The sequence below is a fragment of the Mercenaria mercenaria genome, chromosome 5 (assembly GCF_021730395.1).
Source record: "Mercenaria mercenaria strain notata chromosome 5, MADL_Memer_1, whole genome shotgun sequence".
NCBI classification, from domain to species: domain Eukaryota; kingdom Metazoa; phylum Mollusca; class Bivalvia; order Venerida; family Veneridae; genus Mercenaria; species Mercenaria mercenaria.
Window position 1 is genome coordinate 71,387,464 of NC_069365.1, and position 13,720 is coordinate 71,401,183.

Below are 13,720 nucleotides of genomic sequence, written 5' to 3' on the forward strand. Positions count from 1 at the left end.
CCGCCTTGCGGGTGCTGACGCTCATCTGATTTTTTTTGTGTAATAGAAATATTGTCCTACCCATGATTTTCTAGTCTAAAAAGGGCCATCATTCTTGCAAAAGCAGGATAGAGTTAGTTCTTGATGTTCAGTGTCCACTTATATGGGAACAACTGTTGCAAGTTTTAAAGCAATAGCTTTGATAGTTTATGAGAAAAGTTGACTTAAACATAATACTCAACCAAGAAAATGATTTCTAAGTCCAAAAGGGGCAATAATTATTGCAAAAAGCAGATGGATTACGTGCTTGCTGTACAGGTCAGCTTATGATGGTAAGAAGTGTTGCAAGTTTCAAAGCAATGCTTTGATAGTTTAAGAGAAAGTTGACCAAACATAAAACTTACCAAGAATCTGATATTTGTCTAAGTCCAAATGGCCATAAATCTTGCAAAAACGGCAGAGTTAGTTTCTCTGTACAGGGTCACTTATGAGGTGAACAATTGTTGCAAGTTTTAAAGCAATAGCTTTGATAATTTAGGATAAAACTGACCTAACATAAAACTTACCAAAAACTGATTTAAGTCCAAAGGGCAATAAATCTTCAAAAAGCAAAATGAGTTAGTTTCTGTGTACAGGTCTGCTTAGATGGTGAACAAGTATTCCAATTTCAAGCAATACTTGATAGTTTGGAGAAAAGTTGACCTAAACATAAACTTAACCAAGAATCTGATATTTCTAAGTACAAAAGGGGCCATAAATCTTGCAAAAAGCAAGATGGAGTTATGTTTCTTGCTAACAGGGTCAGCTTATAGGTGAACAATATTCCAAGTTCAAAGCAATAGCTTTGATGTTTAGGAGAAAAGTGACCTAACATAAAACTTAACAGGCAACGCCGACGCCGACAACCGCTCAAGTGATGACAATAACTCATCATTTTTTTTCAAAAAATCAGATGAGCTAAAAACTAAAATTTCAGAAGTTAATTTGACAATCTACGTCATTTATTATGTGTCTTCTTAATTCATATGTAATTACGACCTTCTGGCACTAACCCCTCGATTTATTTCTTAAACGGTGCACGTCTTTACAATTCCAGTTTCAGTTGTGCCGGATAAACAATGTCAATTTGTCCGTTAGACACTCCTCCAAGGTTATAATGCACCATATCCTCATGTGTCACGCTGTTAGAAAAACTCTGTCTGCTTTACATGGACTTTTTTTACACACATAAAACAACTATGAAATACCACAATACAATATATTTATAACATCCTGTGGTTGCACGCGTTCCGTATGTTGTGGTGCGAGCATTAAGCAGCATAATCATGACTTACAAACATTGGTCAACCCATTTTACCTCATCTGGCGTGGTTAATACCAGACATCCGGTTTCGTAGTTAAAAGTACAAAAATGGTCATAAGCAAATAAAAATGGAAATTTGTCTGCTGGTATTACAAATATAATCAGAGAATGATTAATCTACAGGAAAAAAAGACATGATAGACTGTAATGCAGGTGTTCAAAACTTATGAATTTCCATTAGTTTATACATAATTTATTTTAGGTCGATTGGGAAGGAAGTTCTACAACTTATATTAATCACTCTCAACACCTCATTCCTGATGGAATCCATCGCCACGAGGGTATGAGAGAAGAGGCCAGTTTCCCTTTTAATGCTGAGCGCCAAGCAAGGGAGGTACTAGTACCATTTTTCACATCTTTGGTATGATGCGGCCGGGGATCAAACCCACGACCTCCTGCATTGGAAGCGGACGCTCTACCACTAGGCTATCGAGGCGGTATTGAATGTGAAAACAGAAACTCCGACTCTTTACTAAATTTCATTGTATGCAAGCTTTGATGTCGTCAACAGTTTTCATATCTTCTTTCCTTGCATAGTCTGCATAATCTTTGCAGATATCATCCACTTACGGACAATCCCTAGTGTTGAATGAATCATTGAATAAATAATACAGGTAAATAAAAATTTATCTGAGGACAAAATAAATCAACATTTAAATGTCATTCATAAATTCATACAGAACCGCATAATGGTCTTTGTTCTTCATTCATTTTTTCTCTCCATGTAGCAGTCTTAAGTTTGATTTAGATGACAAGTATTATACTTATATTGGCAGATTCAGGATTCAATCTGAACTAAATTCTGCAAAATATGCTTATATGTTAATATCATTATTACATGACCATAAGAATATTTCAAGAACAATCAAAAACATGTTTTGCTGCAATGATAGTCAAGACTGACATTCATAACATTTCTGGAAGAGATTATATGATCCATACAATAATCTTATCTTTAAAAGAAAATCTTAAGAGAAACGTGAAAAGAATTTTTCCCCGAAATACGTTTTCGTTTAAAAAATCACCGTATTAACCTTTGAAGCACCTCGTTATCACAACTGATATGTTTATTCCTAATTTTACTAACTACCGAATTTCTTTACATCTAAATTATGATATCATTTTGTAAATCCCACTAGCTTATACATTATGGTTATTCATTATGACAAAATAATGAACTCCGACAGATAAATAAGTCATTTGCATTGCGCCTTTCAATAATCTAGTCTCAGCTCAGTGTTTTTTTCATAAAGATCTGACGATTCTTTTTTTGAAGTTTGGATCGTGACATTATATACAATTTTTTCTGACATTTTGATTATTTCCCCGACCTTCAAGCCATAGGATAGTAGATGGAAATAATAAATATCGGTCCCCTGGGGTAAATGAATTACCCAAGGATGATTTAAGGGCGAACTTTTTCCAATCACAGATCCTAAGATTCTTCTTAAGTCAATAAAGAATCGTGCAAAAAATAATCTTAAGTATTATATGAACAACCCCCGCTGTGGAACTTTCATAGACCTTTCAAAAATTGCTGTGAGCTATGTTTTACTTTCAAATCTGGTGTAATAAAAAGTTAACTTATTTCAGGGTCAGGAAGACTTAGTGCTAATAAAGATGTTCCAAACATCAACGCAAAGATAGAAATGATGAAAGCGATAAAAAAAAGAAGTGTTTCGCTTATCATACGCAACAAAGATGACCTTCATAGAAAAACCATTTGTAACCAAGAAGTGTATTCCATCAGACAGATGGAAAATGCCGAAGTTTACTTTAAAATTAAAGAGTTTTCACTCCTAAACCATCTTCCAACATACAAATCCCTGTTATCCCGATAATAGGTTGACCGAGCTAAGTACACGAGCCATTTTCAATGAAGTTAATGTCCCCCGAACAAAACAGAAAAAAAAGTTTGAAGTTCAGTAGGCTATAAGCGACAGATAAGCTACTGTGCGAGGAAAAAATCCGGATTAATTTTACTCCATTTCCGACATTTAATGGAGAGACTGGATCCTTGACAACTGGTCATAATACTGGACTGGTATTAATTTCAGTGTCCAACAAGATTAAAAGCTGACGCAGACAGCCTATTTGTCCCTAGAGACAAGAATATTTTTCATAAGCTAATCATTTTCTTTTGTTTGTTGTATCAAAACACTGGAATTCATGTAGTAAATTTTCAGCAGTGATACTTCGATTAAGACTTAATTTCAACTTAAGCCCGCCCGCTTAGTTCAATTGGGAGAGCGCAGATCTACATGTCATATGGTCGTTCAGTTCGATCCCTGGTCGGGGCATATGTTCTTCGTGAAGATTTGATAAAAGACATTGTGTCTGAAATCATTCGTCTTCCACCTCTGATTAACATTATTAGGGAAGCTGGCAGTTACTTGAGGAGAAGAGGTTTGTACTGGTACAGAATCAAGGATCACTGGTTTACTCTGGGTAACTCTGCCCACCATTACATAACTGAAATACTGTTGAAAAATTGCTTTAAACCCAAAACAAACAAATAATTTCAACTTACTAATAACAGATTGTGGTTTTATAGTTTCTTTCAATTCGCCATTTGAAAGAAAATGGACTTACATTTGCATTATAAAGAATTTGCACTTTATGGACAGAACAACAAGAGTTCAAAATGACCTCACTACAATCCCGCCATGAAAACCTTGGGCAAGATTTTCTCTCAAAAGACTGGGAAATGGGGAAATACAATGTAGCGGAAATGCTCTTGGAACTTTCAAATGACCAACGAAGGTTCAAAACCTCTAATTAAGCCTCATGGAACAGGGAAGAAGGAAATGTTATTTATTCATAATTCTGCATCAACAGAATCTTCCCATTAGCAGAGAGCAATAGCTTCAGGTTAATGGACAGGTCAGGTCTGGGAGAATAAATCACTCGCATGACCGAATTTATTGTTCCCTTGACAACCATAAATGGACAAAATGACTGGCCATCAGATGTATTGGGCACATTCCACAACTACTGGCACTAATTCCTACTCCTCAAGAAATAGTTCCACATGTTTTTATGAAAGTAGTGCAAAAAGGACTCAAATCCAGGGGATAGTTAAAATCAGATACAACTGTCCTACGCATGCCGGTTTTATTGCTTTGAAGTGTCAAGGGTTAATTAAACTCACAGCATCTCATCAAAGTGGTGTTTAATTGTCAAGAATTAAATGACTTTCTGTGTATAACAGATCACAATCTACTAAAATGCCCCCTAAAGATCAATTAAAAACACATTCAGCCCAATAAAAGGGTCTTACTGAGTAATTCAAGGCATGCATATTATTTAATACTGGACTGATTCATTTAAATATTTCAGTCACAAAATAAGTTCATTGTAATATATTTATTACACTCATACCGTATTTTCCCGTATTAACGCCCCCGGGGGCGTTACATTTTCCAAAGAGGGGGCGTTTATTTGAGGTAAAAAAAAAAAATGAAAATTTTTTACAAAACTTAAAAACATCGTTCAAACTAGCTGTAAAGTGTTTCTGTGTTGTTCAATCCCCCCAAAACGTAATTATTTGGCATCCAATTTAATGCAGTGTGTCTTTTATGCATTTAAATACGGTACCTCGTGTATTCCATGTCTGGCTTTTTGACACGCTCGCGACACTACACATTACGTCATGACCCAAACAGCTGTGTACTCCGATAACATTTTCCTTAGTACATGCGGGTAGCTAATTGCGCAATACTCAATGTCAGTGGTTTGACACGCTGCTGTGCCTGCTTTTAAATTAAAAGTTCTTAAAAACCGCCGAAGGAAAGGGTATATCGTAAACACTTTGCTGCAAGTTTGTTTAAAGTCGGCAGGAAGCGTGTGCGCGAGTGGTGTAAAAACAAATCAAAAATGTATTTACCGTTTAATTTTCTGTTACATACCGTACTTAGTACAAATGTTTTGGACTTACGGTACATGGACTGTTTAAAAGTGTGTTGAATTTTTAATACATTGGACTTTAGTACTGTAAATTACTTATTATGTGGACTTATAAAAATGAGGTAGGTGATTTTTTCCCGTTCTTGTTGATTTTTTTTCCCTCCAAAATGGGTGGGGGGCGTTAATTAGAGGGGGGGCCTTAATTTGGGAAAATACGGTATGTGTTTACGTCATAAAATAAAACAAAAAGTTGCATGGGGTAATTACAGAAAAAAGAAAATACTCGACACATAGGCGGATTCTCTATTACAAGCATGCATACAAGGGTGAAAGTATAGAATATTGAAAATCCTGAAAAATTTGCTGGGGGCTTGGGGGCCGCTAGGGCCCCCGGTGGGTCCAGGGCAAAGCCCTGGTAGGGGGGCCAGGGGGGCGAAGGCCCCCGGAAGCTTCTGAGAATTAGTGATTTTGAACGCTTAGAACAGCCCTATTCTACTCTTATATGTGTGCCAAAAATTTACTTATTATATTGCACAAAATGCATGATTTTCAGTTAACAGTAACTTTTCTAAGTCAAGGACTTGTTTCAACAATATACCCTCAACATATTTTTGTAAGATTCAGACTGAAACTACCTGAAAATTCTAGCAACATTTTTGTTTTTTCATGACACCATATTTTAATGTTCTGGCACATTCACAAAATGCAGACCCTGCAATATCCGGTTTTCGTAGCCAAAGACCCCATCGATCACCATCAGTGTCACATTCAGATAGCCAAGCCCATCTCCATTTGTTACCATGTTTGCTTTCTAAGTCCTAAGTATTGTACGCTGGCGGTAAAAACATTATTTTTCAGGCACTATCCCGTGCAGCCCTAATTACGGCGTGTTAATCCCCGAAAGAAATCTTGATCTTCCTCCTGTTCCTCGTAGAAAGATTGATACTTTGGAGATAAAAAGCGTGCAAACCGTAGAAATCAAGACATGCGTGTGCAAGTCCGTGCAAACTTTGACGCGGCAACTTTTAGGCGCACGTGAAAGTCATGAAAAACGTGAGCGAATAGTTATATAAACGGTCGTCTAAAATGATGTTTTAAAACAAACAGTTGAAGTAAATTTCGGTACGTAACAGGATCGAGTAATCATCACTGCAATATTTTTTTATTAAAGTGACTTTTCCGTGGTTGACGCTTGTTTTATAATTGGAACTCTTTACAAGGTGTGTATAATAAAATCCAGACATCACGGAAGTTGCCAAAAATGGCCGGACATTCGGTCCTGCACTGCCGGGACGAACATTAAATATAGAACAAACAGGAATCTTGCTTCCTTTTATCAGTATGCAGCTGTTAATTATTTTTCTTGTATCCTATCTGATCTAGATTGCCTTGGATTCGAAAATCCCGGAAAATAATTATCATCAACCCACCCCTGTTCAAAGCGGAAAAAAACATTAACAATTATCGGTAAATATTCTGTTGATAAAATAAGTACTGGCCTTGTTTTCGTCATCAGTTAAAACCCCCTTAAAGAACTAAAAGAAGTGTGTCGGTATCATGGCATCTGAAGTGGAGATCAAAGTTGCCCGAGATTGTCATGGCATTACGTCATGTTTTCGCGCCATGTGACACATCACTGTCTGATCGTACCGCCTCGGTTCTTTAAAACAGTAAAAAAAGTATCTTCTTTAAATTTTTTTAAAAGCGAATGTGCAATATCCCGTATAAACTGACAGGTAAATGTGTCAAACGATAAGTGACCTATTTGCCCTAATTTTTTTTTACATTATTGTTTGAGAAGAATATCTCACATAGTGTCGTGTCAAAAATACATCTACAAATATTCATTTACTTATCAAACTTATTTAAAACCACAGCGACATCATACTGCTTTATTTTAAAACCATATTTCTATTTACGTTCACGAGGTCACGTAACCTATTCTGCCGCATTACACAGAAATCTGTTTGCCTGTATTGAAATAGCTGCCGCTTTTTTATTATTTAAGATTTTTTAATTCTGTTTTTTGTACTTTCTTGTCAAAAGTCTGAATTTTATGACCATAGAATGTAGTATTTATTTACTTTTAGAAATAAATAAATATTTAAGATGGCGCTGTTTGAAATTTTACAAATAAATGTATGAAAATTCGATCGTTTTTATAGACTTTTGCCTACATTTCTGTCGATATCTTATTAAAATCGTTATAGAATTCAAACTGTATTACTTCTCAAGCGGTGTTGAAAATTTGAAGCGATTATATTAAAAAATGAATGCACTACGCGCGTTTTTTGTGTACGTGTCGATAAACAAAAGTAACGGCGATCTAGCCTAAATTAGATATTATTATTACGATTGGTCGCACGTGTTCGTGGAATGGAAAATTACTGGTATGACGTTTTGATATCTTTACGATTCGCGGGTAAATTCCAGTCAATCCAGGTTAGTTTTAGGGATGTAATTTCTGCATTTGGTAAAGTTACGAGGTAAAATCCACGCGTCCGATCGGATGAGCATACAGAGAGGTCCACTCGTCCCTATCCAGACTTTAACCCATCAATACTCGTATAAGACATAACTCGCAATATACGAGGCGGCTACATGTCCGTGGTGTTTGAAGATAAAATTGCATGCAAGAAATCGAGAAATGCATGCTGCAGACAAAAGTCCGTGCAAATTCTGACGCGCGGGAAGTTTTCGGCGCATGTAAAATTTATGAAAAACGTAACAGTTGTTTTCATTGAAGTACAGCGCCTATGCGGGCCAATCAAAATTGTCGTTACATATTGACAATATGCGAGATGCGCTGCAAACGGCAAATGTGATAAACAGAGTCGATTGTGTTTGTCGCCGATCGACTGATTTTATAAGCTTTGTTGATTGATGACACAACACCAACCCCCCCCCCCCCCCCCCCCCGAATTTCGACCCGGATTTAGACGATTTGGAAAAACGATCCCGGCCGAGATGGAAAATCCGGAACTTCCGGAGTATTCCGGAAAACTTTCACCCATGTGCATAAAAAAATTTGGATATTAGAATTATGTAACAGGCGACTCATCAAAAATTCAACATTATCCACTGTCAACGTCACTTGTCTTTTTTAACAGACAAACTCCCTCCTGTGGCATTGGTTTTGGTGGGGGTGGGGGGGGATAAATTCAAAGATTGCACGGAGCATTAAAGATCTTGCAAAACCAGAATGTTGATACTTATAAGTTTTGCATATATAATGTCAAACTTGTTCTTCGTTCTTACCCCAAAATTGCCACAGACTGAAAATCCCTAATTGCAGCGTACTTACAACTTTATCTAGATCCCAGTCTACAGGAACCTTAAATGAGGTTTTCCTCCCAAACCATAATATGACCAAAACTGTTTGCAATACATACAAAATCAATGCAAAATCACATTTTCTTACCAGTGTGGCGATCGATTTTGAAGAAGTTGAGAGGATCATATCTTGTAATGTCATAGGTCAGCGTCTGGTTGAGATTCTTGTCAAGATCAAAGGCTTGAACCTGGGTCACAAACAATCCCTTTTCATCAACATTTTCAGGTACTACCCCATAATACACAGGGTCAAAGGTTATAGGAATATGATCATTTGTGTCCTTGACCTCTATGTAAACTTCATGTCTTGTGTGAAGGGGAACCAGTCCGTGGTCCTGGGCATAGACTGTGAGCCAGTAATGGGTTGCTGTTTCCCGGTCTAATACTTGAGTTGTACTTATTGTACCTGAAAGAGAAAAATATGTTTTGCATCTTCTGCCATTCAATAAATGTGATAGCATAAATGGTCATACATTCTTCCAGCTAAGAATTCTACTTTTCCTTCTTAAAACTCTTGAAACTGTAGACCAGACAAAGACTTAGTGTCCATTTGATTTAAACATAAAGAATACAGCTGTCTGTGTGTAAAAGTAAGCAGCAAATACAATGAAATGCAAATGGTGTAACAGTAACAAAGGGAAGTAACTGGGATTATCCTTGGTAATCCAATTTCCATTTAGGGCTGTCAAGGCAGTTATTAGTTACTGCATGTGCCTATAGATCTACTTGTTCAGTATGTAAATACAGTCAAATCTCTATATAAGACCACCCATGCTTGGGATAAACATTGACTTGATGAGAACGTTAAATAACAGTTTACTTTTTTCGCATATATCACAATTGGTGTTTATGCACTTTTACGGCAGTCTTCACAGGTAAAAATATAGTACAACATTTAAAATCAGAAGCTATAGCCTAGGAAGTCTGTAGAATCAGGTGGTCCTAATCACAGATTTCACTGTATTTTACATTTCACAACAACTTTGATATTTGCAGCACGACTTGTTAAAAAGAACTATAGGCGTTTAACCATGTACACCCCTAGAAATTGACACTGACACGTGTGTTAAAGAACTTAACTTGAAGCAAGTGTGTTTTAAAATTTAATTTGACACACGCTCATTATACCATAATTTACAACATATGCTGTTTAGATTCAAGGGCGCACAATGAATTGCATTTCTTTTTCTCCATTCATCAAACCAATTTTAATACTAACCTATTTAGAGGAAATTTGAATGCCAGTTTTTATCAGCAAAAATTACTGAATGAATTATCCAACAATATTACAGCGAAACAAAAATTCAAGATCCTTTGCAGTCTTAATAATTATTTTATACCAGATTTTTTTTTCTAGTACAAAAAAATAATAACTGCATTAGAAAAATACTGTACTGCAATCCAGCTTTTTCAAGTGATTAAAATCTTTTTTAATAGATCTATGAGTTGACAGAACTATAGGTCATATGGGGACTTTCAAGCTTTTGATGGCGGAGGAAGGCACCAGATGCTCTTTCGTGCATCATTTCATCATTGGCAGGCACTTGGGCAGAACCTCTGACTTTCCGTATGGTCAGCTGGATGGCTTTCCCACATTAAGAATTCATCCCAAGTGAGGCTTGAACCCACATTGGTGAGAGCCAGGTGATTCAAAGTCAGTGGCCATAAACAACTCGGCCACAAGGCCCCTCATAAACAATAGATAACAAAGTATCCTATAAATTTCCAAAAATCCCACATAAATCTGCTGGCAAATCCCATCAGAAAGTAAATGTCACAGGTGATTCTGATATTCCAGAACAAATACATTTATAAAAGCAAGAACCAACAAACAATAGGGAAATTTGAGATGCAGTAAATCTACTGTACAGCCTTCCTCTGGAATAACAAAAGAGACATTGGAGAAGCAAGTAAATTATGGAGAACAGTAGACAATAAATGCTACCTATAATCAAGGATTTAATGGTCTATAATTTCATTACAATCTGAAACAAATAGGCCCATTTTGCTTTTTATTTCAGATATACTGGTCCATTCATTGTAATAAATATGTAGGTAAATACAAAATACTTAATTGTTCCATTGCATGGGGTATAATGAAAAGTCGTTAGGCATAGTGAACAGAATTTTTACTCACCAATTAGTCACACCAATAACAGGTTAATTGTTAAATAATTATGTTTTGATGAATATTAAAAAAAGTTCCATTTAAATGACAGCTTAAAAGGTCACATATGGAAATTTTAACATTTTCACACTGAAGCTATTTCAGCAGTACTTCAGGCCTATAATGAGACTATTTCAGGACCTAGATGGAATTTTCATGCTTCTGTGATTGAAGAAATTTGACCATTAAACAATGCTCTGAAGCACAGACTGATCTCCAACAACCTTTAAACCACTGTGAAGGCAATCTGCTAGTCTTCCTTCACTTAAACAGAATTTCTTAAAACTGTTCTAGAATAGATTATTGCATGATGCTTCACTGTATGCTGCATATCCCAATATGCACTATTGTAACAGTGCTCGGCCAATCTAATGCAATCACTGTTGCCTTAATAGTGATAATAGCAGAAATTACTCACTGTTCCACTATTACTGTTCAAAGGCAAGACAAGCGTAGGTGCTAAATTATACAATAGGAACAAAGATAATCATTTATTTATTTTAAGATTGATATATCTTTTGAGACATCTTGTATTTAGGTAGTCTTATATCTACTGACCCTAATCGACAAAAATTGCCTACATACAAAACACTGTGAGAATTTGTGAAAGAGAATATTTTATTTTGGTATTAAAGTGATAACCTCCGAGTTACGAGATTTCGTGACTGCTCTTAAAAGCTGGTAAATATCCAATCTCGCCTGCGTCTAGCTGTAGATTACCCGCTAGTTTTCATGCAGTTTACTCATTATATCCTTTTCGTATGCCAATCTTGATCTATTACAATAAAGTTACGGTTCCGAATAGCAAGAGATGAAGTATATAACGATTTGGCTGTGGCGACAACTTGCTGAACAAATGTTAAGAGGACACCTTGATACAGACATTTAATATCGTACTTTTCAATAACAATAAACCAAACGTAAATAATAGGTTTGGATAGAATACAGACTTCGTGCATTGAGTTAAGATTTTATAATACAAATATATCTTTCGATGTAAAGAAAGTCATTATTAAAATTTCCGCTTTTCTGCTATCCGAAGATAAAGTTTTTTTCCCCCGCTGCATAAAATTTCATTTTAAAGTATAAATAACATGGCGCCTGATACAGGTATGAAAAAACAAAATGATGTAAATTTTTTACAATTTTAATTTCATTTCCATAATGTGTCTCATGCATGGTCGGTAAATATGTAATTTTGGGGTAATGCCAGTTTTGTCCTCTGGTTTATATGTAATTTAAATCAGCAAACTCACATTAATTGTTTATCAAAAACCAGACACAAACATCCACAGGAGATCTAATGCAATTGTAATATATTTATTCGAAAGGATTAAAATGCAGAGTAGAAATTTAAATGAAATTTATTTCACGATTCCTATGTTTATTGTATGACTGAAGAGACCAGGAAATTCACAAAATTTTAATGCAAATGCGAACAATAACATGGGTGCCAAAAATCCTCAAACATAATATATTTCGTAACTTATTTCAGCTTAAAGCAAATGAAACTGAAATGAATCATTCTCTAGTCTGCAGTTATGGCATCAGTTAAAAGCCGTGACCTCCAAATGAGAGGCATACACATTACATGTGGTGAAAAAAAAAAAAAAAAAAAGCATTGTAAAGTCAAACTTTTCTTTCTTTTTGTTTGTAAAATATTAGGCCATATTTATGTCCACAACATAGAAAAACTCTTCTCTACATTAAATGACAACATTCCCTTACATTTCAATTTCAATACTCCCAAGTATTCCTCAAAATTAAGACTAAAATGAACAAACTTGACAGCTCAGGAAAAGTCAAAATTAATATTTGTTTGTTTGTTTGTTTTGGGTTTAACGCCGTTTTTCAACAGTATTTCAGTCATGTAACGGCGGGCAGTTAACCTAACCAGTGTTCCTGGGTTCTGTACCAGTACAAACCTGTTCTCCGCAAGTAACTGCCAACTTCCCCACATGAATTATCAGAGGTGGAGGACTAATGATTTCAGACACAATGTCGTTTATCAAATAGTCACGGAGAACATACGCCCCGCCCGAGGATCGAACTCGCGACCCCGCGATCCGTAGACCAACGCTCTTACCTACTGAGCTAAGCGGGCGGGCTCAAAATTAATATAATCAATAGCAACATTTGGGAATTGACAAAAAATAAATGCATTTCGATAATGCGTTCTTATAATAACAATGTTTGCGCAATCTTTAATGCAGTCAGTTGTCTGCATATTACGCTAAATAAATCATATCTATTATCTGGATCTATTCTTGAAGTTCCCTGGTCAGTGTTAAAACTCTTCCTAGGTGCGCATTTAACAATAACTGCATTGTTCTACATTTCTTTACCTTGACAAAAATGTACGCATTCATTATTTAAACTGAATGGATAGATATATCACGCTTAAAAGTGACTATGAGTCATTCTGCGATTTAATTCATAAATCCCCACAAAGCCTGCATAAAGTTTGTCAATGTGATTTCGGTCTTATTTTTTTTCCCTGATAAGATTTAGGAACGGTTTTAACCGACATTTATTTCCGTATTTTATTCGTTGCAATGTCATATAATATGGCGAGAAACTACCCTATGCAGATAAGCTAAATGTGTAACAGACAATGCAGGTGAAAATGACTCAGGACATGAAAACTGAAATTTCTTATGCGGCAGTTCAATGATAAATTCTGTACAAACACACATGTTAACGATTTTAGTGCAAAATGCAACTGAATTTATGTCAGTCTGTGCTGAAATGAATTAGACATACTGAAAGCACTGCATATGATACATGTTGACTGAGTGACCTACTTAAGAAGTGCAAGCATTTTTTAACAAGGCATTTCAGAACAAATATATTTAAAAGGTTTTCAGCATCAAAATTTCTGAAGAAATTATTTGTATAACAAACAGCTGGGCCACTGCAAAACTTTCTGCCAACTTCCGATCTCAATTTCAATAGTCCGCTTTCAAAAATTG

The 13,720-nt window shown here is 35.8% G+C and overlaps 1 protein-coding gene across 8 annotated transcripts in view; it reads right to left on the bottom strand.

The window, feature by feature from the left end:
* LOC123557576 (protocadherin Fat 1-like) overlaps positions 1 to 13,720 on the bottom strand; it is a 159,277-nt gene that overhangs the window by 125,183 nt on the left and 20,374 nt on the right. For all 8 annotated transcript variants that reach the window (XM_053543887.1, XM_053543886.1, XM_053543883.1 and 5 more), the window contains exon 3: positions 8,670 to 8,987. In XM_053543887.1, the coding sequence (XP_053399862.1) occupies positions 8,670 to 8,987 (318 nt within the window). The remainder of the gene's footprint in view (positions 1 to 8,669; positions 8,988 to 13,720) is intronic.